The following is a 23394-nucleotide window of genomic DNA, read 5'->3' as shown; positions in this document are numbered from 1 at the left end:
AAGTAAATAAATAGATCAACTGCCCTCCTCCAATCACTTCTCTTTACATTTGTTCTACTTAAAAGGAAAAAAAAAAGGTAAGAGCTCAGAGCTCCTCTTCCACCTACTCACAATGGACTCTACAGCTCCAGCTGGAAAGTTTGCTCTAGCTGACAGAGTTTACATTTGCAGTACTAAGTACCCTTACCCCAACCTGGAAAGAACTCTCAAAAAAACTTGAGTCTTAAACAAATAGGAGATTTGGAAAACAGCAGTCTGCTCCTGTTTTCTCCCTCCTCCATAGAAATAGAGCAAGAAAGGGACAGCAAGAGGTTCACACATTCAGAGTATGTCTATGTAGCACATTAAGATCAGGCTCTGATTCAGGTTTAAGCCCAAGCTCCCTTCCACCCACAGAAAAGGCTCAAGTCTGGAACTCCTTTGGACTCGGGTCTGCAGACCCTGCTGGGGGGTGGGTCAGAGCCCAAGTCCGGCTGTGATCTAGGACAAAACCCAGGCATCTTGCAGTATGGATGCAAATCAAGTCTAGGTTGCCAGGCTCGGGTCTGTAGAGTCTGCCAACACTATCCAACAATCCCCTGGGGCTGTGCTTCCCAATCCTTCAATCCCAACACTTCCCACTCGCTTCCCAGGAACAGGCAACCTCCTAGTTCAAATGCAGCTGCTCAGCATTTCATCCTTAATTTCCACGTGGCCTGCTCAATTGGAAATACAATCAGAGTGTGTATTTCATCCATTGCTTGCTTTAATACTAGAGTCCAAATTACAGCAGAGGGAGGCAGTCTGTCTGTGCACAGACGCATGGTACCTGTAAAGAGATTCTCCTGCATCTCCATGTTAAATCAGCACCTTGTTGACTTTACCACGAATTTTCACCATTGCTGACTGGTGATGAGAGTGAACTTCTCACAGAGTAAGAACTCCAGATAGTTGATTATAATCCAGGATAGTCCATATGTACTAGGGCTGCCTCTACCTCACAAGCCAATCTCCATTACGAGATGTGCTGGTCAGCCACTAGATGCCCAAATATCTCCTTCCCATACATGGATAGCTGTCCTCCACTGACCTGAAGCAGAAGTTCATGCTTCCATCGGCAACCTCCTGACTATCAGTCAGTCCTGCCTAAAAGGACTGAAAAACCATAGCTAGTGACTAGATTATTCATCATTCCTCTCCACCCCCGGAAAAAATGAAGGGGAAATAATTTAAATTTAATTTTGCATGTGTATCTTACCATGATGTGTGATCAATTTCTTGGCTGAAGTGGCCAGTGTTTTTTGTGTGAATAAAATAAAGTCCATTGATAAAAAGTATCATCCTTTGAACTTGTATTAAAGCGGCCTCTTTGACAGAGTGGAAAATGTAATTTTTTATCATGGTCAGACAATAACATGGTCTTTCTCTTTCCTTTCAAGGCCCTTTCACATCCACAGAGCAGACACACAGCACCAACAACCTGGGGGAGCAGTCTCACCCACTGCGGGTAAGGAGAAAGAGAGTCCGGAATGATCTGATGGAGGAGATTCTAGATAAAACTAATTGGAACATAGAGTTCCAGAAGGACCAAATGGAGCATCAAAAGAATAAAGATGAAACAAGGGCGGAAAGAGAGAGAGAGAGGCTGCACAGAGCTAGGAGAGATTGGTGGACAGATTCATGGAGCATGACCTCAGGCTGAGAGTGTAGCAGAAGGAGCTGTTCGAGCCATTACTTGTGCTTATGGCTACCAGAGTGCAGGCTCCACTGGCACCTTCAGCTCTTGCTCCAGCCCCATGCCCTGAGTCCCCTCCATGCTATTGTGTCCTGCAGACTATGCAGCCCTTGGACAATTCAGGGGATGCCACACCACCACCCGAAGCTGATTTGCCAACTCCAAATTGGTTAGCCACAGACCTGAAGCAGTTTGGGGTAGCCAGCTATAGCAACCCACTTTTGGACTGCCATGGCCTCCTTCATGTGGGTGCTGGCACTGGAGGGTAAGGAGGGCCAACTAATCATAAACCTCCAGGAGCACATTCTCCTTAATGCAAAAGTTCAGGACCTACTGTTGGTCATCCCTGGTCCTCATGATGATGTAGTCCCACCAATCTGTTCTTAGCAACAGAGGGTCCTGTGGCACCTTTAAGACTAACAGAAGTATTGGGAGCATAAGCTTTCGTGGGTAAGAACCTCACTTCTTCAGATCTGAAGAAGTGAGGTTCTTACCCACGAAAGCTTATGCTCCCAAAGAAGTGAGGTTCTTACCCACGAAAGCTTATGCTCCCAATACTTCTGTTAGTCTTAAAGGTGCCACAGGACCCTCTGTTGCTTTTTACAGATTCAGACTAACACGGCTACCCCTCTGATACTTGACAATCTGTTCTTGTAGCCAAGCTCCAGAAGCACTGGTCTACATGGGGGAAATCTGTGGCTAAGACAACTGTCACGAGCAGCATCAGCGGGGTCGCAGCTGGCATGTCAATGTCCCCTAAGGTGCCTTCAGCAGTTCAAAAACTGTCACCAAAATGTCCCGCAGCGTCTTGCAGATGCTCCACCCGATGCTTGAAATAGGAGTGACAGCATAAGATGGAGAAGTTCTTCCACCGCGTCGGGATCTATGATGATGGCTCCAGCTGCTGGTAGTGTGCAAACACAAAATGGCTTGGCCGGATGTGTTCGCAGGCTAAAATCACCTAAAATACTTCTGGCCAACTCCCATGGGACAGACCGACAAGTTCTCCCACAACCCACTATGAACCAAACCCTAGAGCAGCATCAGCAGGAGAAGGCCCTAGGAATCCTGGGATACAGCGGTATACACCCAAGTTCTGACTTGGGTCTGTGTAGTGCAGTATGGATGCACCAGCATGGTTGTGGGGCCCAGGTTTCCAATGGAGTATGGATGCTCAAGTGTGGGCTTGGAAACACTGAATGTGCAAGCATGCGTCATGCAGACTCAGGTGTAGTGTGTTGTGCAGACACCCCCCCACAGGCTTCTGTGTCTTTGCCTCTCACTTGTACCACAGTAAATCAAGTGAAAACCCATTTGAGTGATTGGACACATCAGTGCAAAGTTATTAATGAGAGGAGAATGAGGCCTACAACCTCTAGCTTCCAACTCACTGCCCACTGCAACCCCACCTTCCCATGCAATGACCTGCAGCAGCCCCTGACATTCAGGATGAACTTGGGACGCAACTGCCTCTGTATGCCATCTGCCCACCTCACTGTTTGCTTCTGTGTGTGTTGGAACAATGCAAATTGTGGGTGTCATCTGGAACACAAGATTAGAATTTGAAATGCCCCAGCTGGCACAAAAGGAAGCCAGAAAGTAGCACACCAGGTCTCAGACCAGTGACAGCTGGGACCAGAACTCAAGTTAGGTATGGAGGAGCGGTCAGGCAACTGAGGATGCAGAAATGGAGACAATCCCTTAGTTTCAATATAATCAGCTAGTACACCAGTACATCCCCACATTGTTGATAAATGTGCTCACTCTACCCTGAAACCTGCAAGAACAATTGATTTAACTTTTTCAAAACTGAGTTCTGTGCACCTCATCTGTGATCTATGAAGCAAAAACTGTGCTAGTCAAGGAAAGGAGTCACACTATTAGTTCTTTCCCTCCCCCTTCCAGTTCAAACAGTGAAATAAAATATTCCAACTATATTCCAATTCCAGATCTCACCTTTTTAAAAGTTCTCCTATCCTGCATCTGGGACTCAGTTTACCAGAAAAACATCCAAAGCATTTTAGGACATGCAACACACAAAAGGTTATGGACACGGGCAAATCTATTCAGCAAAAATGTCCCCTAATGTAGGACCATATTTAAAAAACAAAAACCACGATTCCCAACCTCTTTAGGTCAATGTTGTAACTCCAGTTGGGAGACACAGAGTTCATGCAAATGATCTCTCAGTTTACCACTCCCCACTGCTTAAATCTGTGGTTACTGTATTGTATATTCTCCTTAATAGGTGCTGGGAACAGATTGTAAAAAAGAAAGAGGTGGAGAAAGCAACTCATGGAGGATTTGAAGACTAGGAGGAAATACTGGATTTTGAAATGGAGCATTTCCAGTAAGGACTAATGTTGAAAAAAATAATTTATTTTTAAGAAATTTAGACTCAGGAGAAGGCCAAAATGGACAAAACATTGGTATTGGCTGTTTTTAAAGATAATAAATGAGATCACCCAGCACCTGAGAAAAAGGTTAATTCCTGATTTACAAATGTAACATTTTATTTTTTTCTTTCCATATTATGAAAAACAGAAATGTCAAAACCAACCTCACACCACACTATTAGCAAACTCTTTCTGTCTTTGAAGTTTCTAATACCCTTTGCCTCCTCTTAGCAAATCAGTTATCTATCCAGGAATGAGTGGAATGACAACTGATCTGGTGGAACAGAACTTTTAAAGCAATGTCAATTAACATATTGTTTGGAATGGAAACACCATTCAGAATGACTCTCCTCTTATTAATATTGATCTGAATATTTTAAAAAGGTACTAGTAAGTATTCAGATATAACACTGATTCTACTTGCTCCTTCCACACAAATTTCATATTCATCCCTGCTATCAGGTCCTAAATGTTTGGCTTGTCATCAAACTAGTTTACTTCCTGTGTCTTTGGGGTCAGTAAATTCACTTGAGCTCACCTTCAGAACATTCCCCAGACCTGACACTAGACTGCCCCTCTGCCAAAACTTTCACTGATGCCTCCCTTTCTTATTCCAGTAATTCTTTCTTTATGGCCTTCAACTCCCCTAAGCTCCAGGTTTGACCAAAATATAGTGTTTCATCCCATCCATACCTGGATTAGGAACACATTAGCCAAACCCCAGAAATCTTCACTAGCTCCCTGTCCATTAAAAAAATCCAGCACAAATTCTCTGTAGCTATTACCTCCCTCCCCCTCTTTCCAATCTCATCTCCATTTTATCTATACTCTTATCTGTGCTCCTCAAATAGCAAGCATCTTTCCCGAGCTTCTCTCTCCACAGAGAGAGAGAGATTTTTCTTCCCAGCTTCTTTCACTATTTGGAACCATTTCCTTGTGCATGATTTGGTTTCAGAAAGAAAGAATTAGTGAACTCATCTCTTTTCTTCACCTATAGCTCCTAATTCTCTAAGGACCGGATTCCAAAAGGTACTGTGCACCCACAACTCACATTAAAAACAATGGGGGGTTGGTGTGCTCATGACCTCTCACAATCAGGCCTCCAGGGCCTGATCCTGCTACCCTTCTTGCTTAATAAGTTCAATGAGACTACACACATGAATAAGGTCTACAGGATCAGCTCCTAAATGATGGTATGTATCAGTGGTATCTATGCTGTAGTTTGGAGCCGTTTCTGACTCCCAAGACTCTAAATTATTGCCCTCAAAGGCAACTGCAGTAAGGAGAAAATTTGTATTTGATTATGAATTAAAAATATGCATTGAGATTTAAAATTATTTCCATCAGACCCATTGCTATAGTAAGTAGATAGGTGACTTCCCTGCCAGGTTAGAGAAGCCTCAGGGAGAACAGTCCCAACACACACCTCAGGACAAGGATAAAAGAGAAGCTGAGCATAGAACTGTATTTCTACTGTAAGAGATGCTAATGCAACCTAATATCTTGTCTTCTTTTTACTACTGTTTTTTAATACATTTTAGCATGTTTTCTAAACTGAAATGTAGTGAAATAAAAGTGATGCTGATAACACCGGAAAATGTAGTGCTCTGTTAATCCATAAAAGAAATGGTATGATCAGTAGCAATGTGCATTTCTTCACATTACCCTCCTAATATTCTTTAACTCAAATTTGGAGTGATTATCTCTAGAGGCGAGAGAAGTTCAGTCTCTGTATCCATCCATTCAAGCTAGTTTCTCTGTCTACATATTTATACAGTGTCCATCACAATAGCATATGAATACACTGTCTTATCTACCAAGAATACTAAAAAGCATGTCATTAGGTAGGATAATCAGCATATTGTGGATCTATGTTCACTAGGAACAGATGACACAATTCACTTTATATAGTTATAGTCCACCAAACTGGCACGAGCTATAAGCAATTTTCATTCACTATCAGTACATCTTAGATTTGAACTGGTGACTTAGAAGTAACCTATTCTACCTTCTGCTATCAAAACAGTGAGCCATCTAGTTCCTTAATCCAAATACTTTTGAATCTGGTTACATTACTTTTTGTTTTTCTGTTCTGCCACTAATTTTATTATTTATTACTTGTTGCACTCCAATAATGTACTTGGCTCCAATCCAGACACAGACAATACATATTAAGCATGTTTATCTGCAGACTTGAGAGAACTTGTTTTATGTCATGAAAAAGAGATCTCAAATACACACCCTTTTCTAGGCCTAAACAAATTCTGTTTATAGCAATGCTCTAGTCCTGTTTTTAAAAGGTTAAAATGAGGGCATTGTTACAGTTTCAGTAAGGAACAAACAAGTCAGTGACAGATAAATCAAAAGGTTGACTATAGATACTTTAGATGAAAAAAAATAGCATGGGACTGACAAGGTGTGTGTCACCAATCACCTACCTTGTGTGTTGCAGCACTTCCCAACATCTTTCATCTGTATTTTGTCAATTTAGATTGAAAGATCTTTGAAATATGGACTGTGTATTCTTTTATCTCTCTAAAGCAGCTAGCACACTATTCATGCTGTTTCCATTTTCTATTACACTCTGCTGGGACTTTCACTTTTCTTTTTAACAAGTTTCACTCTTAACGTTCTTATGCACAAGAACAATGCTGTAAAGTTCAGGCTGCAAGAGTACAGGACAATGCTTATTTGAATAAAAATTAAACTTTTTTGGATTCATAGAAACTTTTCTTTTAATCATAGGTTCCTTGAAAATTTTATTTTACAAAAACTAAACTTTGGGCCATGTTTAACTGGACAATGTTGATTAAATATAACAAGACAAACACCAGAAATGAAACAGCAATATGTATATTTGTTCATAATCAGCTATCCATGATGTGACACAGACTACTGACCATTGAACAAGCACTGAAAATTCTATCATTTAATTTTTTTTCCCCAAAAAATGTTAAAGCATGATGGCAAGGGTAGGTGAATAGCTTTTAAGCCTCGACTGTTAAACCTAATAAAAAGTGATTCCACTTAATTTCTTTAGCTATACCATATACAGTACTTTAATATTTATTGTATTTTGCTTTGAGATACTTCTATGGATTTGTATATTACAAAATGGGAAATGACTCCCTTGTGAAGGGAGGTTGTGGAATCTCCATCACTGTAGATTTTTAAGAGCAGGTTAGACAAACACCTGTGTGGAATGGTCTAGATAATACTTAGTCCTGCCATGAGTGCAGGAGACTGGACTAGATGACCTCTCAAGGTCCCTTCCAGTCCTATGATGCTATGAAAAAAGAATTTACTTAGTAAAAGCCTCTCTGTATGGGTTAAATATCCTGCATTAGTGATTGATTTAAATCCTGAAGCCTTGACACAGGCAAGACTCTTAATGAAGTGATGGAAACTTTGCCTGAGTAATAACTGCAGGATCAAATTTTTGGTATATTCTGTCACTGCATACACTAACTCCATACAATATTTAAGGAATAAAACAAACACCAGACATGAAATCTGGTCCCACTGAAGTAAATGAGAGTTTTGCCTTTGACTGCATCCCAGGTCAGCTAGTGAAGGCAATAAATGGCCTTCTTAGTCAATACAATAATATTAGTTTAAAAGATTAATAAATTCCAAAAATAATGTTCAGAAGCTTGTCTATTTTTAATGGATAAGTTTGTGTTTATGGATTTAAAGCTATATAAAAATTTACACCTCACTTTTGAAATTTGAAAAGAAATTTGAAATGCTTTTCTGTTTCAGGAACCTTAATACATATATTTTACAAGCTAAGTAAAAGAGAATCAATCATTTTTATTGAACATTCAATAATGAGTGCAGACAACATTAACAATACAGTTATTTGAGTTAAAAAGATTAAGTTTATTTTGTAACATAATTTCATTAAGAATTTCTAATGATACATGAATTGTGAATTAAGCTTTAACCTTTCCCCATGCCTGGACGTATATTTCTTGTAAATTTCCTTTCAGCAAATTAGCTTACTTTTTATTTAATTCTAAAAGTCAAACTCCATTTCAGAATCACGACAACATTTTCTATGAAATTTTAAAAGTAACTTTCAGAATGTTTATTCTTCTAAAATCATGCAATGTTTGCAGCTTTAACCCTGCAATGTGACCTAATATCGTGGACTTTTGCATCCTTACAAAACACCACTGAAGTAAACGGGACACTACCGGTGAAAGGATCTGTGTTTGTGGTTCAGTTGGGCTGTTCATAGATGTAAAATTACTCACATGTATAACTGTTAGCAGGATCAGGGCCTGAGTTATACCAGTACAATCCCACTGGCTTCAACTGAGTAGCACCAGCGTAAAGGGAGGGGAAAAATTAACCCATAAAATTATAGAACACTATCAACTTAAAAATAACGCACTGTACGAAAATTTGTTACCTATTATTGTTACAAACAACAACTAGTTTACTATAAATGGAAGATCTTAGAGGAAGAGTTTCCCCCTCCCCATTTCTTTAATTTGTGCATTTTAAAACACTTTGTAGATTGTTAGTTTTGCTCCTTCACCTTACATACTCAATTGTTTTTCCCCTTTTATTTGTGTGACATTCACACAATAAAAACAGAGCAAAACTACTTTTTTTAAAACCACAAAAACTGGCTGAGAGATTTAAAGGCAGGTGTAGTAGAAAATTTCACTAATATTTTTTTAATTGGCTAGATTTTAAGTTGAGAGTGTCCCTTTAAAAACACAAAATGTGAGATAGTAATTTTCAGGATAGTATTATATCCAACATGTGTAGCATCGTTCTATCTTCCTCCTCTGTAAGATTCCATTACAGTGGGGCTCCATCCATCAAGTTGTTGATATCTTAAAAAAAAAAAAGTAATAAAAATGAATTATTTCCAGCTCTGTATTCTGGCAGACGTTCTTCATTAAAAACATATCATATATCACAAGTTGGAATAAATGGCTTAAGACTAGTTCAATCCAAGATCACTAAAAGCATGATCACATTCATTAGCAGCTGCTTTTCTTGTCTTCTGTTAACATTTATATCTCAGAAATGTGTATCATGTGGGTTTTCTTAAAGCAACATAGCTAAAATTGCACTGTGACCAAGACTAATAGAAGCCTTGACATCTTCATATTTGCAAACTGGTCCTATGTAGACACACAGGGACTTATGCATGCATGCATAGGGAAGGAATGAGCCATTTTGTACAAGTGTGTTAAAATATATATTTGCATCATTCATTGAAATGTGACGTTTATAGTATTTGATACAAATAAACCAAAAGTACTAAGTATTTAATCATCGCTTGCTTTTTGTTTAGCTTATATTGAACTGATTTTTACAGAATTCAGCAATCACTGGTTCTCCCTTTTCTGGCACACATGGAGTATACTTAGGGTGTTTATAAACAAACCTAAATCACAAAGTACATGCATGCAGTTGTAATACTCACTTAGCAGTGTTTATATTATTGACGACTCTTGTATGAATTCTGGATCCCTCTCATAGGCTCTTCCTTTATTATCTCCATCAACGTAGAAAACTTCTGCGGCCATTCAAAAGGTGACCTTGGCATTGTGGAACCTAGTGACAAGACCACGGATTGTACTTCTTCATCAGCTGTTGTTCTGTGCATGGGTTCCTGACTGTTCCACTTCTAGCTGTATTGATAATAGCAGTTCTCTCTGACAATCTGATGCCATATTCAATGTTTGTTTCTTCTGATCTGTGCTTTCATTTTACTAAAGTGTGATTGTAAACATTTCCTCACTGTGAAACAGGGTGCATTATACACAAAGTGGGTGAGAAATACCATTAAATAGGTAAAAGAAAAAAAAAACCCACTCTCTCACCCCTCTATTTGTTGAAAATGTAAATGAGTGCCTCAACACCTACCAGGTACCGCAACAAGTAATAGGTCCTCTTGCATAGGTTTTCCATTTATGTACCAGAAACAAAATGCAAAAGGTATTTGCTTCAGTAGGAAGACATCATGTAATGTTTGCAAGTGAAATTGTAAATACTCTCTCTTTGGTTTTAAACAGCTATTCCCACAAACACACATTACTTTTGCCTTCAATTAGTGTTTGTTTCCTAGAATTTACAGTCAGAGCATTTAGATTTTTATTCACACATCTGTACAATTATGAAAATAATAATAGAATGTTAGTGTCAAAAAAATTAATTTTGAAGTGACTTTATATGATAACAAAATGGTAGCAATAAGGTACAAAATAGTAAATTCATCAAAGTAAACAAAATCTACAGTAGTGTAACAATATTACCATATGTGAGGTTAATGCTTATAGCAGTGCAAACTATTTCCAGCAAGCAAATATTTTCCTATTTTGAGACATTTATTTTCTACCAGATAGGGTACTGTTATTAAGAAAAGTGATAGTCCCAACAACTTAAATCTGAAAGATATATTTAATTGATTAATCCATATTTTCCTTAAACATACATGTAATTATATTTACAAGAACTACCTTTCATTAAGATCTAAGGCCTGGTCTACACTAGGAGGTTATGTTGAATTTAGCAGCGTTAACTCGAATTAACCCTGCGCCCGTCCACACACCAAAGCTATTTATTTCGACATAGAGGTCTCTTTAAATCGATTTCTGTACTCCTCCCCAACGAGGGGAGTAGCGCTAAATTCGACATGGCCATGTCGAATTAGGCTAGGTGTGGATAGAATTCGACGCTAATAGCTCCGGGAGCTATCCCACAGTGCACCACTTTGTTGACACTCTGGACAGCAGTCCGAGCTCGGATGCTCTGACCAGCCACCAGCCACACAGGAAAACCCCGGGAAAATTTGAATTCCTTTTCCTGTCTGGCCAGTTTGAATCTCATTTCCTGTTTGGACATCGTGGCGAGCTCAGCAGCACTGGCAACGATGCAGAGCTCTCCAGCAGAGATGGCCAAGCAATCGCAGAATAGAAAGAGGGCCCCAGCATGGACTGATCGGGAAGTCTTGGATCTGATCGCTGTGTGGGGCGATGAGTCCGTGCTTTCGGAGTTGTGATTGAAAAAACGGAATGCGAAGATCTACGAGAAGATCTCAAAAGCCATGACAGAGAGAGGATACAGCCGAGATGCAACGCAGTGCCGCGTGAAAATCAAGGAGCTGAGACAAGGGTACCAGAAGACCAAAGAGTCAAACGGACGCTCCGGATCCCAGCCCCAGACGTGCCGTTTCTATGAGGCACTGCATTCCATTCTAGGTGCGGCCGCCACCACTACCCCACCACTGTCCATGGACTCTGACGATGGGGTACTGTCAACAGCCGCTTCCTCTGAGATGTTCGCGGACGGGGAAGATGAGGAAGGAGATGAGGAGGACGAGGCAGTCGACAGCGCTTTCAACGCTGATTTCCCCGACAGCCAGGATCTCTTCATCACCCTCACAGAGATCCCCTACCAACTCTCCCAAGGCGGTAACCCGGACCGTGAATCAGGGGAAACATCAGTAGGGAAGTGTTTTAAACATTTATTTTGAACAGAATAGGAATGGTATCTTAACAATGGTTTTTTCATGATTAGTTTGCCCTAGGCGCTTTAGTTTTTAGTCCTTGCCAGTGCAGCTACTGGAAAATTCTGTCAATATGTATGGGGATAGAGCAGAAATCCTCCTGGGACATCTCCACAAAGCTCTCCTGGAGGTATTGTGAAAGCCTTTGCATCAGGTTCCTGGGGAGAGCGGCCTTATTGCGTCCTTTATGGTAGGAAACTTTTCCGCTCCAGGCTAGCAGCAAGTACTCCGGGATCATTGCCTCGCAAAGCATGGCGGCATACGGCCCTGGTTTTCGCTGGCATTCATGCAGCATGCGGTCTTTTTCTGTCTCCAAAATCCTCATCAGAGTGATATCACTCATGGTGACCTGCTTTGAATTAGGGGAATGTTAGTATTGGGACTGATTGCCTGTTCCTTTACATAATTGTAACCGGCGGTTTACAGCCACACGGTGGAGGCGGGACAGGGGCAGCATGCAGGGATCTTTCCCGGGGACAGCCGCGAGGGGGGTGGGACAGGGGCAGAGTTCATGCTGGCCGGATTGCCGGCAGCAGGAACTGGCCAACGCTAGGGGCATTGCTTTGAACGTGAAAGGAGGGCACTGCTATAAATTAAGCTTTCAGCAGCCAAAAGTCTACGGCTTACCATGTCCACCTGCTAGCCGAATTCCGTTGTCCGGCCCCGCTTGTGTGATCTGTACAGCAAGACCCCAGGCACTCAATGGGAAGGCCGAAAATTCAACCTTGTACTGAGTGTGCATGTGATAGGTACTGTGCGTGGTCTTGTTCACAGAGAAAGACTATATTCACTGTTCGTAAAACTGTATCTTTGTGAGGAATTCACTCCCTTTTGCCCATCCCACAGCTGCGAGTGTCTCCCGAGCTACCCCGGCATCCCACTCCCAGAGGCTGGCGCAGATCAGGCAACGAAAGAAAAGGACACGGGACGAGATGTTCTCAGAACTTATGGGCTGTTCCCGAGCCGAGGCGGCACAGCAGACCCAGTGGAGGGAGAACATGTCGCAATACCAGCGATCACACAGCGAACGGGAGGACCGGTGGCGGCAGGAAGACCAGCAGGCGACTCAAACGCTGCTTGGACTAATGAAGGAGCAAACGGACACGCTCTGGCGCCTTGTAGATGTTCTGCAGGACCAGAGGCAGGAGGACAGAGCCCCGCTGCATTCTATCTCTAACCGCCCTCCCCCACCACAAAGTCCCATACCCCCCTCACCCAAAGTCCCAAGAAGGAGGGGTAGCAGGGGCCGTGAAAACAGTCACTCCACCCCTGCAGACTGCTCAAGTAGCAGAAGGCTCTCATTCTCAAAGATTTGATAAGTCCTTTCCTTCACTCCAAAAGCACCTCACCCAAGCCCCCATCCCAGTTTCATCCCCTAACTGTGTAGTTGTTAATAAAAAATAAATGTGTTAGTCTCTAAGGTGCCACAAGTACTCCTGTTCTTCTTTTTGCGGATACAGACTAACACGGCTGCTACTCTGAAACCAATAAAAAATATGTTTCTGTTAATTACTGTTTCCGTCATGTTCTTTTAGAGAAGAGTGTGTTTGAAGGGGGGAAAGAGGGTTGGTAATTGGAGAGGACAGTCACCTTTACAGGGTACAGACACGGAGGCAGGTTCAGCAGAAGGTCACACACACATTGCAGTCACTAGGCACCCTGGTCAGCCTGGGAGGTGGTTTTCATGTTCTGTGGGGGGGGGGCTATGTGAGTTTGTGGCAGGGGAGGGCGGTTACAGATCTTATGCAGCAGTCCTTAGCCTGGAGGACAGAGCCACGCAGCAGGGGATCTGTAACCGCCCTCCCCCGCCACAAAGTGACATAGCTCCCACACACAGAGTCCCGAAAAGAAGGGGTGGCAGGCTCCGTTGAAACGACCAGTCCACCACTGCGGACCACTCTAGGAGCAGGAACCTGTCATTCCTCGAGTTTAGAAGTGTCCTTTCCATCACTACACCCGCTCCCCACCACAGTCTGCATCCCAGTTTCAACACTTTACCATGAAATCCTTAATAAAGAAAACGGTGTTAATAAAAAAAAGTTTCATATATTTTATTTTTAAAAGTGTGTTGGAAGGGGGGGGAAGGGGGTTGGTAACTGGAGAGGATAGTCAACATTAACTGGGTAGAGAAAGGAGGGCAGGTTCAGCTTCTGTTTAAACAAACGTAATAGTCACAGGTTACCCTGCTCACTCTGGAACCTAGCTTTCAAAGCTTCCCGGATGCACAGCGCGTCCGGCTGGGCTCTTCTAATCGCCCGGCTGGGCGTAATCAGCAGCCAGGCGATTTGTCTCAACCTCCCACCCTGCCATAAACGTCTCCCCCTTGCTCTCACAGAGATTGTGGAGCACACAGCAAATTGCAATAACAATGGGGATATTGGTTTCGCTGAGATCAGACCGAGTCAGTAAGCTTCTCCATCTCCCCTTCAGACGTCCAAAAGCACACTCCACCACCATTCTGCACTTGCTCAGATGGTAGTTGAAGAGTTCTTTTTCAGTGTCCAGGGCGCCTGTATAGGGCTTCATGAGACAGGGCATTGGCTGGGTCCCCGAGGATGACTATAGGCATCTCCACATCCCCCACAATTATTTTCTGGTCCGAGAAGTAAATACCTTCCTGCAGCCGTCTAAACAGACCAGAGTTCCTGAAAACGCGAGCGTCACGAACCTTGCCCAGCCATCCAACGTTGATGTTGGTAAAACGTCCCCTATGGTCCACCAGTGCGTGCAGCACCATTGAAAAGTAGCCCTTTCTGTTAATGTACTGGCTGGCCTGCTGGTCCGGTCCCAGGATAGGGATGTGAGTTCCATCTATAGCCCCACTGCAGTTTGGGAATCCCATCGCAGTGAAGCCATCTCTGATCACCTGCACGTTTCCCCAGGGTCACTACCTTTGAGAGCAGTAGCTCAACGATTGCGTTGGCTATTTGCATCACAGCAACCCCCACGGTAGATTTGCCCACTCCAAATTGGTTCGCGACTGACCGGTAGCTGTCTGGCATTGCAAGCTTCCAGAGGGCTATGGCCACTCGCTTCTGGACAGTCAGGGCTGCTCACATCCGGGTGTCCTTGCGCTTCAGGGCAGGGGACAGCAACTCACAAAGTTCCAGGAAAGTTCCCTTACGCATCCGAAAGTTTCGCAGCCACTGTGATTCATCCCAGACCTGCAGCACTAGGCGGTCCCACCAGTCCGTGCTTGTTTCCCAGGCCCAGAATCGCCGTTCCACAGCATCAACATGACCCATTGCCACAATGATGTTCACGGCGCGGGGTCCCATGCTTTGTGAGAGGTCTGTGCCCCTCTCAGACTTAATGTCCTCACCGCGTTGCCATAGCCTCCTCGCCCGATTTCTCAGCATCTGCCTCTGAAAAAGGTGGATGATAAGGTGCGAGGTGTTGACAACGGCCATAACTGCAGCAATGATCGCAGAGGGCTCCATGCTCGTGGTGCTGTGGCATCTGCGCTGTCAATCACCAGAAAAGTGCGCGAACTGATTGCCCGCCGGCGCTTTCACGGAGGGAGGGCGGGAGTGACGGCTGAATGACGACAGTTACCCAAAACCACCCTCGACACATTTTTTGCCCCACCAGGCATTGGGGGCTCGACCCAGAATTCCTATGGGCAGCGGGGACTGGGGGAACTGTGGGATAGCTGCCCACAGTGCACCGCTTCCAGTGTCAACGCTTGCCCCGTTAGTGTGGACTCACAAAGTCGAATTACTGTCCTTAGTGTGGATACACACATTCGACTTTGTAATATCGGTTCCACAAATTCGCTTTAAGTAAAATCGAACTACTCTCGTAGTGTAGACATACCCTAAGGCTGTGTCTACACTGTCACTTTTAGCGCTAAAACTTTTGTCATTCAGGGGTGTGAAAAAACACACTCCTGAGAGACAAAAGTTTTAGCACTGAAAAGCGGCAGTATAGACAGTGCTTTTCGCTGGGAGAAGCGCTCCCAGCAATAAAACTACCACCCCTCTTTTGGGGTGGGTTTTTAAAAAATTTGCCGGGAGAGCTCTCCCCAGCAATAAAGCATGCCTACACTGCCCATGTCACAGCGCTGCTGCGGCAACGCTGTAACGTGGGCAGTGTAGACATACCTTAAGAAAAATTAGAAACACAAACTATCATATTCTTCCTTAGAACAAAGAAAGCTACAAATTCTCCTTTAAAGGAAGTTTACATTACCATTACAATCAAAATCACATTGCAAGGAAACTCCTTAAAATGCTAGTAGATTATTATTTAATTTTAAGTGTCACTTGCTGGATTCATACATCTGCCATTAATCATTAAATAAAAGCTTGGTGTTCTAATTCAATACATGTTACTGCAGAAATGTTTATTATGGCATTTCAAAAGCCATCAATTGAAAAAGGAGGGGCAGAAAAAACTACTATTCCAGAGTATCGGGTATCAGACTGTATATGATGTATATTTCATTTTGGAAAGTTTATTGCAGCTGATATAAAGGGAGTCCAGCTCCATATTACATATAGTGAAAAACAACATCCAGTACTTCTAGAAGAATGACAAACACATCCAGAAACACACTACTTGACATAAGCCAATAACAAATCTTACCAAATACAGATTCAGTAACCATGCACTAGGAGTGAAAACTAGAAGACACAAAGTACACTATAAAACCAGAGAGAAATAACTGTACAACCACTTCAACAGAGGAGAGATCGAAGCAGAAATGCACTTTCCAGTCCAAAGCCCAACATATGATATAGTATGCATGAAAATATTTCCTCAAATTATCAATAAGATTTTCCATTAAAAATCAAGGATGAAAAATTGTGCATAAATCTGTGAGAAAGCAAAGGGCCAACAGAGACAGCATCATGCTCTATAGCAACCTGCCACCAAATCAGAAACAATGACAAATGGACATGAGATAAAATCTTAAACATACTGTGAAGCCCTACCCTGGGCAGATATTCAATACAATGTAGCTGCCTCTGACAGAGGCCAGACTTCTGTTCTTTTTGAACCTTGACAACATTGGTGTAACTTGTCATATCAACTAAGTATTATAGAATTGAACAACAATTAATTTATGGAAAGACATCATTGTCACCAACAGAGGAAAAAAATTCACACTACAATCAAACATTTTTCACCACATATTTTCTAAAATGAAATCAAGTTATAATTCTGATATCTGTTGTGCTACAAAAAGCAATTATTAAAATGAAAAATTAACACATGATTATGATTTAATGAAACATATTAGTTCTATAATTGATTAATTCATTTAATGAATGGAAGGTGGAGCTTTTACTGCTATTGTGCCACTACAATTACTGTTATAAAAGATGCAAGAGGTGTTTTAAAATGCACAACTACTTCCACATTAAAACAGACCCCTGAGGTTAGACACATTTGCAAGTCAAATACAATTCAAAAACTCTGTTCTTTCCTTAATCTGAGCATTTTATTTAATGTTGTATTACTGAATAAGTTATAATTTCTTTATACAAGTGTAGTTTCTTGTGATCCATTTACCACGCAATAAGTGAAATAGGTGAAATTTCATTTTAAAACGTCCACATTTATAAAATTACATTTTAATGTATTGTACTTTTACCAAATTCCTCATGTACCAAAGCTTTTGAAAATATATGAATGGTGAAAAAATGTTTAGATAAATAATAAAATTCTCACACTTAAGTGCACTTTGTAGGATAAAAAATAAATAGCATGTTTATTTAAGGTCCTTTCATTTACTGTACACAAGTTCTTACTATCCTCTTTAACTATTTTGTAGTTTTAAAATAAGAAAAGAATTCCTGAGTAAATATTTCTATATATAACTTTTTAGTAATGATATAGTTCTGACTTCAAATATTTAAATTTCAGTTCCCATCAAACCTATATGCTGAAAAAAAATCACCAAACTTTTACTCTCAGTATATAAATATTAAGCTATGACTAAATGAAATTTGAATTAATCTTCAACACATTGGAAGAAGGTAAGCTTTGTAGCCTGCAGACTTGTGCAGAAAGATCCAAATATGTACATAATATATAAACAGAAAAGAAAACCTATGCTTTTAAAATGAGCTAATCCTCTGAAAATCTGGAAAGAACTGATGTCCAGCAGTTAACCCTTTGCCTTCCTATTCCAAGTGACAATAAAATACGGTTTAAAATGGGGAGGGGGAAGAGGAGGGAAGTATTATTAAAGCAATGATTGGTTACCTTTAAAACTCTTTGCTTTCTCCTCTGAGGCCTTTTGTTTTCAGTTAGCACCTAAAAAAATATCAAATTGCAGAATAAAGTTTAACTTAAAAAATTAAATCCCCAATTTTATTAGAAAACTGTAATACTGTAAATACCCATAATGCTTTATATGCAGTATTTGAACTGATGGAGACTTTACACTGTAAAGTCACTGCAACCAAAACAAAAAGCTGTGCTATAAAAACATAGCAGGGAAAGACCCTTTCCCCCCCTGAAAGTCTGCCTTAATTAGGCTCTGCATTCTTCACAGCAAAAACCCACGAGGTGGCCATCTTGCTTCCTTCTGCAGAGGAACCCTCTACAGTGTAACACTTCTTGAGGCTGCTTTTTGGGTATTATTATCATGGTGTTTAAAAGCAGCAGCCCCTGCCTGCCAACGCTGGGGACGTGCTGGGCATGCCTCTCGCAAAAAGAGCTCCAGAAAGGGCCCAGCCAATGGCAAGGCGAGGCCAGCCGCTCCAAACTGATCTTCCCTGCCTAGCCCTTCCTAAACAAAGGGTCTCCTATGTGGGCTTTGCTCTGAGCAGAGGACACAGGGCAGGCACAAGCTGCGACATGGATTCGCAGCGGCGGATCCGGCCCCGCGCGGCGCGCGCTGGAGAGGCTGAGCTCGCTTCCCCAGCGCAGCGCAGCGCCGCGGCCGGGCCGATATCCCCGCAGCAAGCGGTCTGGCCCGGCTCGCGTGTGGGGACGAGGCGACAAGCCTGGGTCGGCGTGAGGGGAGCCGGGCGGCGGCTTGGCCCCGCTCTTGCCGCCGGGGCTCAGGCAGCGGGCTCCGCTGAGCGCACCCCTCCCCCCGGGCAAGGTACGGCGCAGTTTGACTTTATAAGGCAAAGCTACATATTAGCGATATTGAAAGGAGGCGGAGGTGATGCGAGGACACAGCCCCAGGCTGGACAGGCCCCCGCTGGATGCAGCAGGCGCGTTGCCCACCACGCTTTGATGGGTGTCAGTCACTGTCTGCTGCTGCCGGGGGCCGCGCGTTCCTTTGCTAACACCCCCGCCTCGCGTCCTGCGCTGGCTTGTGCCCTTGTGCTCAGCACGCTGCTGAGGTTTTATTTTTCAGGGAGTCTGTAAGGAGCAGCTCTCAGCTCGCTTGGGCCCCAGGCAGGCCCCCTCTCGGCGCACATCAGCTTTTATTCAATACTCCGTCTGCTTCCACTGTGTTTTTAATACATTATCTAATGAACAAAAACCGTCCCTGGATAGTGTAGGGAACAAACTGGATTAAGGACTCTAGCAAACTAGTTTCCACGTGTCCCAGCCACAGCGAGGGAGGTTTACAGACATCTCTCATTAGATTTAACATAAATCTATTTTTTTCTTTTTTAAAAAAGGGAATCAGGTATTGCACAAAAACTAGGGCCTAAATCCAAAAACGCCTAACTTCTAGCAAAGACTGGGATTGACCTCAGAGGGCTCTGGAACAGAGTGGGTCTCATCAGGCCCAGTTGGACAATTATAATTTACTGTTTACTTAAAACTTCACTAAAGAATTTTCAGTAAATATGTCTCAGCCAGAAAATTGGCTGTACATTTGTGTACTGCCTCTGGAAATAAAGGGAAATTTACATCTGATAGTAGTTGCAGCAGAGAAGTGCCCCCATTTTGCATCTGCAGTTGAATAACATACAAATCCAAGTATATGCATGTCTAGCTACTTGATTGTGGGTGCAAATTAGGCAGCTACAGCTGTAAACATGGAGACTTGCACCACAATCCATTTTGAAATGTATCAGTTAAATTAGAGGTATTGTTGCTATTTGTTTATTGCATAATATTAGCTACCTGAACCCTAATTTGTTTTGATAGGACTGGGTGACATAAGGTATTCAAATTTAATGTTATGTTAAAATACATGTGGTAAACCATATTAAAAATTATAAAGATGTACATATGCAGCGGTTTAATTCTGTCTAGTACCCTCAGTTACCTAAGATTTTATGGTCCCGCAAAAATGTATTTTCATTTTTTTAGAGACAAGTGTTCACTTTTTTTAATTCAGGCAATCACATTAATTTGTGTGTGTGTAGCAAGAAATAGAACTGATAAGAGTGTAAGGTTAAGCAGAACCATCCTCCATCAGTTAAAAAAAGTTACCCACTATTACTAGAAGTAACATGTAAAATTATTCTGGCGGCAGGGGGAGAGAAATATACTATTTCCCCCTAGTTTGTTAGCTATGTGCATTTGAGAGTTCTTGGTGTACAATTAGTTTTGGATTTCACTTTCCCCTGTTGTTTGTGTGGGTCTTTAACATAACAACAGGGAAAAAATATGTTTAACATAAAAAAAATTTAATTAACAAAAATGGCACAGAGGCTTAGAGGAAGGTTCAATGTTCAAACTATTTTTAAATCATTCTTTGAAAATGATTAGATATCAAGTTCACAGCTTCTATTTAATGAATACCCCCTCATCTTCAACACTCAGTACCACATAGAATACCAAACTAGTGTAAACTATAATTATTTTGCATGTACACTGAATGCCAAATCAAAGCAAGTTACACAACTTTGTCGCCTTGCCACTTGAGCATGATCTGCAACTTTACAGCACTGCTGAATTTTCCCTAGTAGATCCTACAACATTTCCAAACAACACAGACCTACATTGAGACTCAACAGCAACAAAACAAACTACTGAATGAAAGCAAATAACCTGTTTTGGTAGAGGATAGCTGTGAAATAACCCAAAATATCTATATTGCGTGCTGCAATGATACAGCAATTTGTATTAGAATAAAAACAAGACAAAATGTAAAAGGTACATATTCATAATAATTAATAAAGTGTTTCTGTAACATTTATTGTGAGATCTGTTAAATATAAAACCTTTATTGTATTTTTAAAAGCTTAGCATAGTATTTGTTAAATATAAAAAAAATTATATACCCTTTATCCTATATATTTGAGATTCTTTCCTTTGTACTGCCAACTCATAACAAAATGTCATGACTCCATCAAAATGAGGTGTATTACATAAAAACAATTGTATTACACATACAATCTATGAACTAGAGCCCACAATGCTTTAACCAGATTTTCATGATGTCATGTCTCTGCAAAATCCATTACATTCCTCAAGGTACAGTATTCCTGAAAGTTTATGTGGATGTTATTTCAAAAAGATGTATGCATGCCCAATATAGTTTTCAAATCTTATATCTCAATTATGTGCAAATTAATTCAAGTAACAGAATAGTAACTAATATTGGTTCCAAATGTGAAACTGATTCTCTCTAGGTTGATTGTGCATGCATAACGGCACTCAGATTTTAGACCTCAGTCATGGACTCTACCAGCTGGGTCTTGTTGTCTCCAAAGGTAAATCCATATATGATCTTAAAAGTCATTATTCCTTTGCGTTAAGCAAGGACAACTAACCCATGCTTTGTATCTTCAAAGACATATCCTGAAGTAATTCCACATGCAGACTTTCACGGATTTCAGTGTGCATTTTGTGCATGGTACAATGTAATTCTAGCACTTTGTCTAGTTGAAACTAGAAGGGAGAATCCTTCTTTTGAGGGGAAACATCTGGCACAAAATGTAGTTTAAGGATGAGAATAGCTATCCCCCTGCTCTCCAGTGCAAGAAAATACTCACATTCCACCTACATGAGGGACAGACCTATGACTCCTTGCAACCAGCAATCTACTGAAACTAGCCTGATTCCCTTCTTTAAAAAAAATATATTATTTTACTTTCTACACTCTGGACAGAGTCCTAAGGCATTTCTCAATTCCCTTCCACTTGAAAAACAAAACCTACTCCCAGAGCAGTCTTAAACCCTTCGCCAGCCAGGGATTCCCTTCTGAGCAGCTAACACTTCTATCTTATCTGAAAAGTAACTTTTGAGCATTGCAAAATACTGCTACCCCTCCCCCACTACCCTCCTCAGGACTCAGCTATACTACACTCCTAGACCCTGCCAGATTTTTATATTTCAGAAATACGTTCAATTTCTTTCCGTTTCTCAGACAATTTTGTGTTCTAGTAAGATTTGTTGTTTACAAATATTCAAAGTAAGAATCTCTGTATTTCATTCAAATATAATTTTACAAGAAATTATCCAATGGTGTGTTCCCAAAGGGCAGGAGTACACATTTTGCTCAACCCAGTCTTCTGAAACTTTACAAGGTGAAAAGTATTTTTTGCCATCTACTTGAAGAGGCAAGGAGGCCTTTTGGGTTGTAGTTTTAAAACAATTGGATATGCACAGTATAAAATATACCCCTTTTTTTCTAAAAGTACACCAGAAAATGAAACTGCTGGAGCAGAGGAACATAAAGGGAAAGGGGATATAATTAAGAAGGCAAAGAGGGGGCTTAAAGAAAAAGAGGTGAAGAAGCAAAGCAGGAATACAAAGAGAAGGTCAGATTATGCAAGAAGAAAATAAAAGAAAAGCATGTTTAGCCTGGAAAAAAAGATTGACAGAAAAGCTGGAATTCATCCTTTCCTTGACCCTGCCTCTGCTAAAATCCTTTTTCATGCCTTAATCACCTTATTATCTCATCTCCTGCAATGCTCTCTTTTAAGGTCTTCCTGAGTCCATACTCATTAAAAATAAGGAAGAGCATAATGTTGCTGCTACATTACTCTTTTGCTGTAGGAAGCAGGGAGTTTCCCCATACTCCATCCTCTTCACTGGCTTGTTATTCATTGATCTTCAAATCAAATTCTAAATTGGCCTTGCCCGAATTTGTTTATTCCTTTTTTAAGTTCTCAGAAGGGGTCATGTGACACACATATAGTAAACCTCATTCACAGTGAACTCAGAGGCCAGCTATTTAATTTTTTTTATCCCCCACTCCAACATTATATAAAAACCACACACACATCACATTCATCCACTGGTGTAAGGATTTTCTGCCTACTTGCCTACTCTGAAGAAATGGAACTGACATATCTGTAAATCTTGTAGGTTGTGGGGTGGAGACATACAATAGAAGTTTTCCCAGGGCACTGTCATCTATCCTAAACTCATGCTTGATGCAAGAGTCAAAACTGGCTTTACCCTACCTTTCTGCCTCCTCCAACTTTGGGGCTGGCCAGAGGTGGAATTGGTCCCCACCACAAGTAGAGTAACTTCAAGCCTGCTTTAACTTACACCAACTGGAACAGTTCTCTAGTGACTATACTACAGCCCAAGAAAAATTGTAAGTATCCCCTCCTTTCCCCTACACCAGGGATGGGGGGGAGTAACGTGGCATAAAGCTATCTATGCCAAATTTATACCAGCAGAGCATTCTACATCCAGGGAATCCTCAACTTCCCTTTAGGGTTGGTTTAAAAGTCCTTTCACATTATTCCAGCAGCACAAAGGGACCTTAGCAGGATCTGAAAATTTGGCCCAGAGATTTGATTGTCTCTCACTTTTAATTTTTTTCCTCTCTCTTTTTACACTGAGAAAAAAAACAAGTGAAAGGTGGTATTTTCCCCCAACAAAACAATACATTGTTTAGAATTTTTTTTGTTGAAACATTAAAAATT

The 23394-nt window shown here is 41.4% G+C and overlaps 1 protein-coding gene across 7 annotated transcripts in view; it reads right to left on the bottom strand.

The window, feature by feature from the left end:
* TET1 (tet methylcytosine dioxygenase 1) overlaps positions 1 to 23394 on the bottom strand; it is a 149973-nt gene that overhangs the window by 107527 nt on the left and 19052 nt on the right. For 5 of the 7 annotated variants that reach the window (XR_010589493.1, XM_005297303.4, XM_065553482.1 and 2 more), the window contains one exon: positions 17858 to 17908. The exons of 1 other annotated variant lie outside the window; for it this stretch is intronic. Coding sequence is in view for 5 of the 6 variants with exons in the window: in XM_005297303.4 (XP_005297360.2) it covers positions 17858 to 17908 (51 nt within the window). In the remaining variant the exon portion in view is untranslated. Of the gene's footprint in view, positions 1 to 6548; positions 8961 to 17857; positions 17909 to 23394 lie in introns of those variants that run through there. One more of the 7 variants, XM_065553484.1, reaches the window with a different exon arrangement.

The sequence above is a fragment of the Chrysemys picta genome, chromosome 7, assembly GCF_011386835.1.
Source record: "Chrysemys picta bellii isolate R12L10 chromosome 7, ASM1138683v2, whole genome shotgun sequence".
NCBI lineage: Eukaryota > Metazoa > Chordata > Testudines > Emydidae > Chrysemys > Chrysemys picta.
Note: the sequence above shows the minus strand (reverse complement) of the source record. Positions and strands in the feature narration are given on the sequence as shown.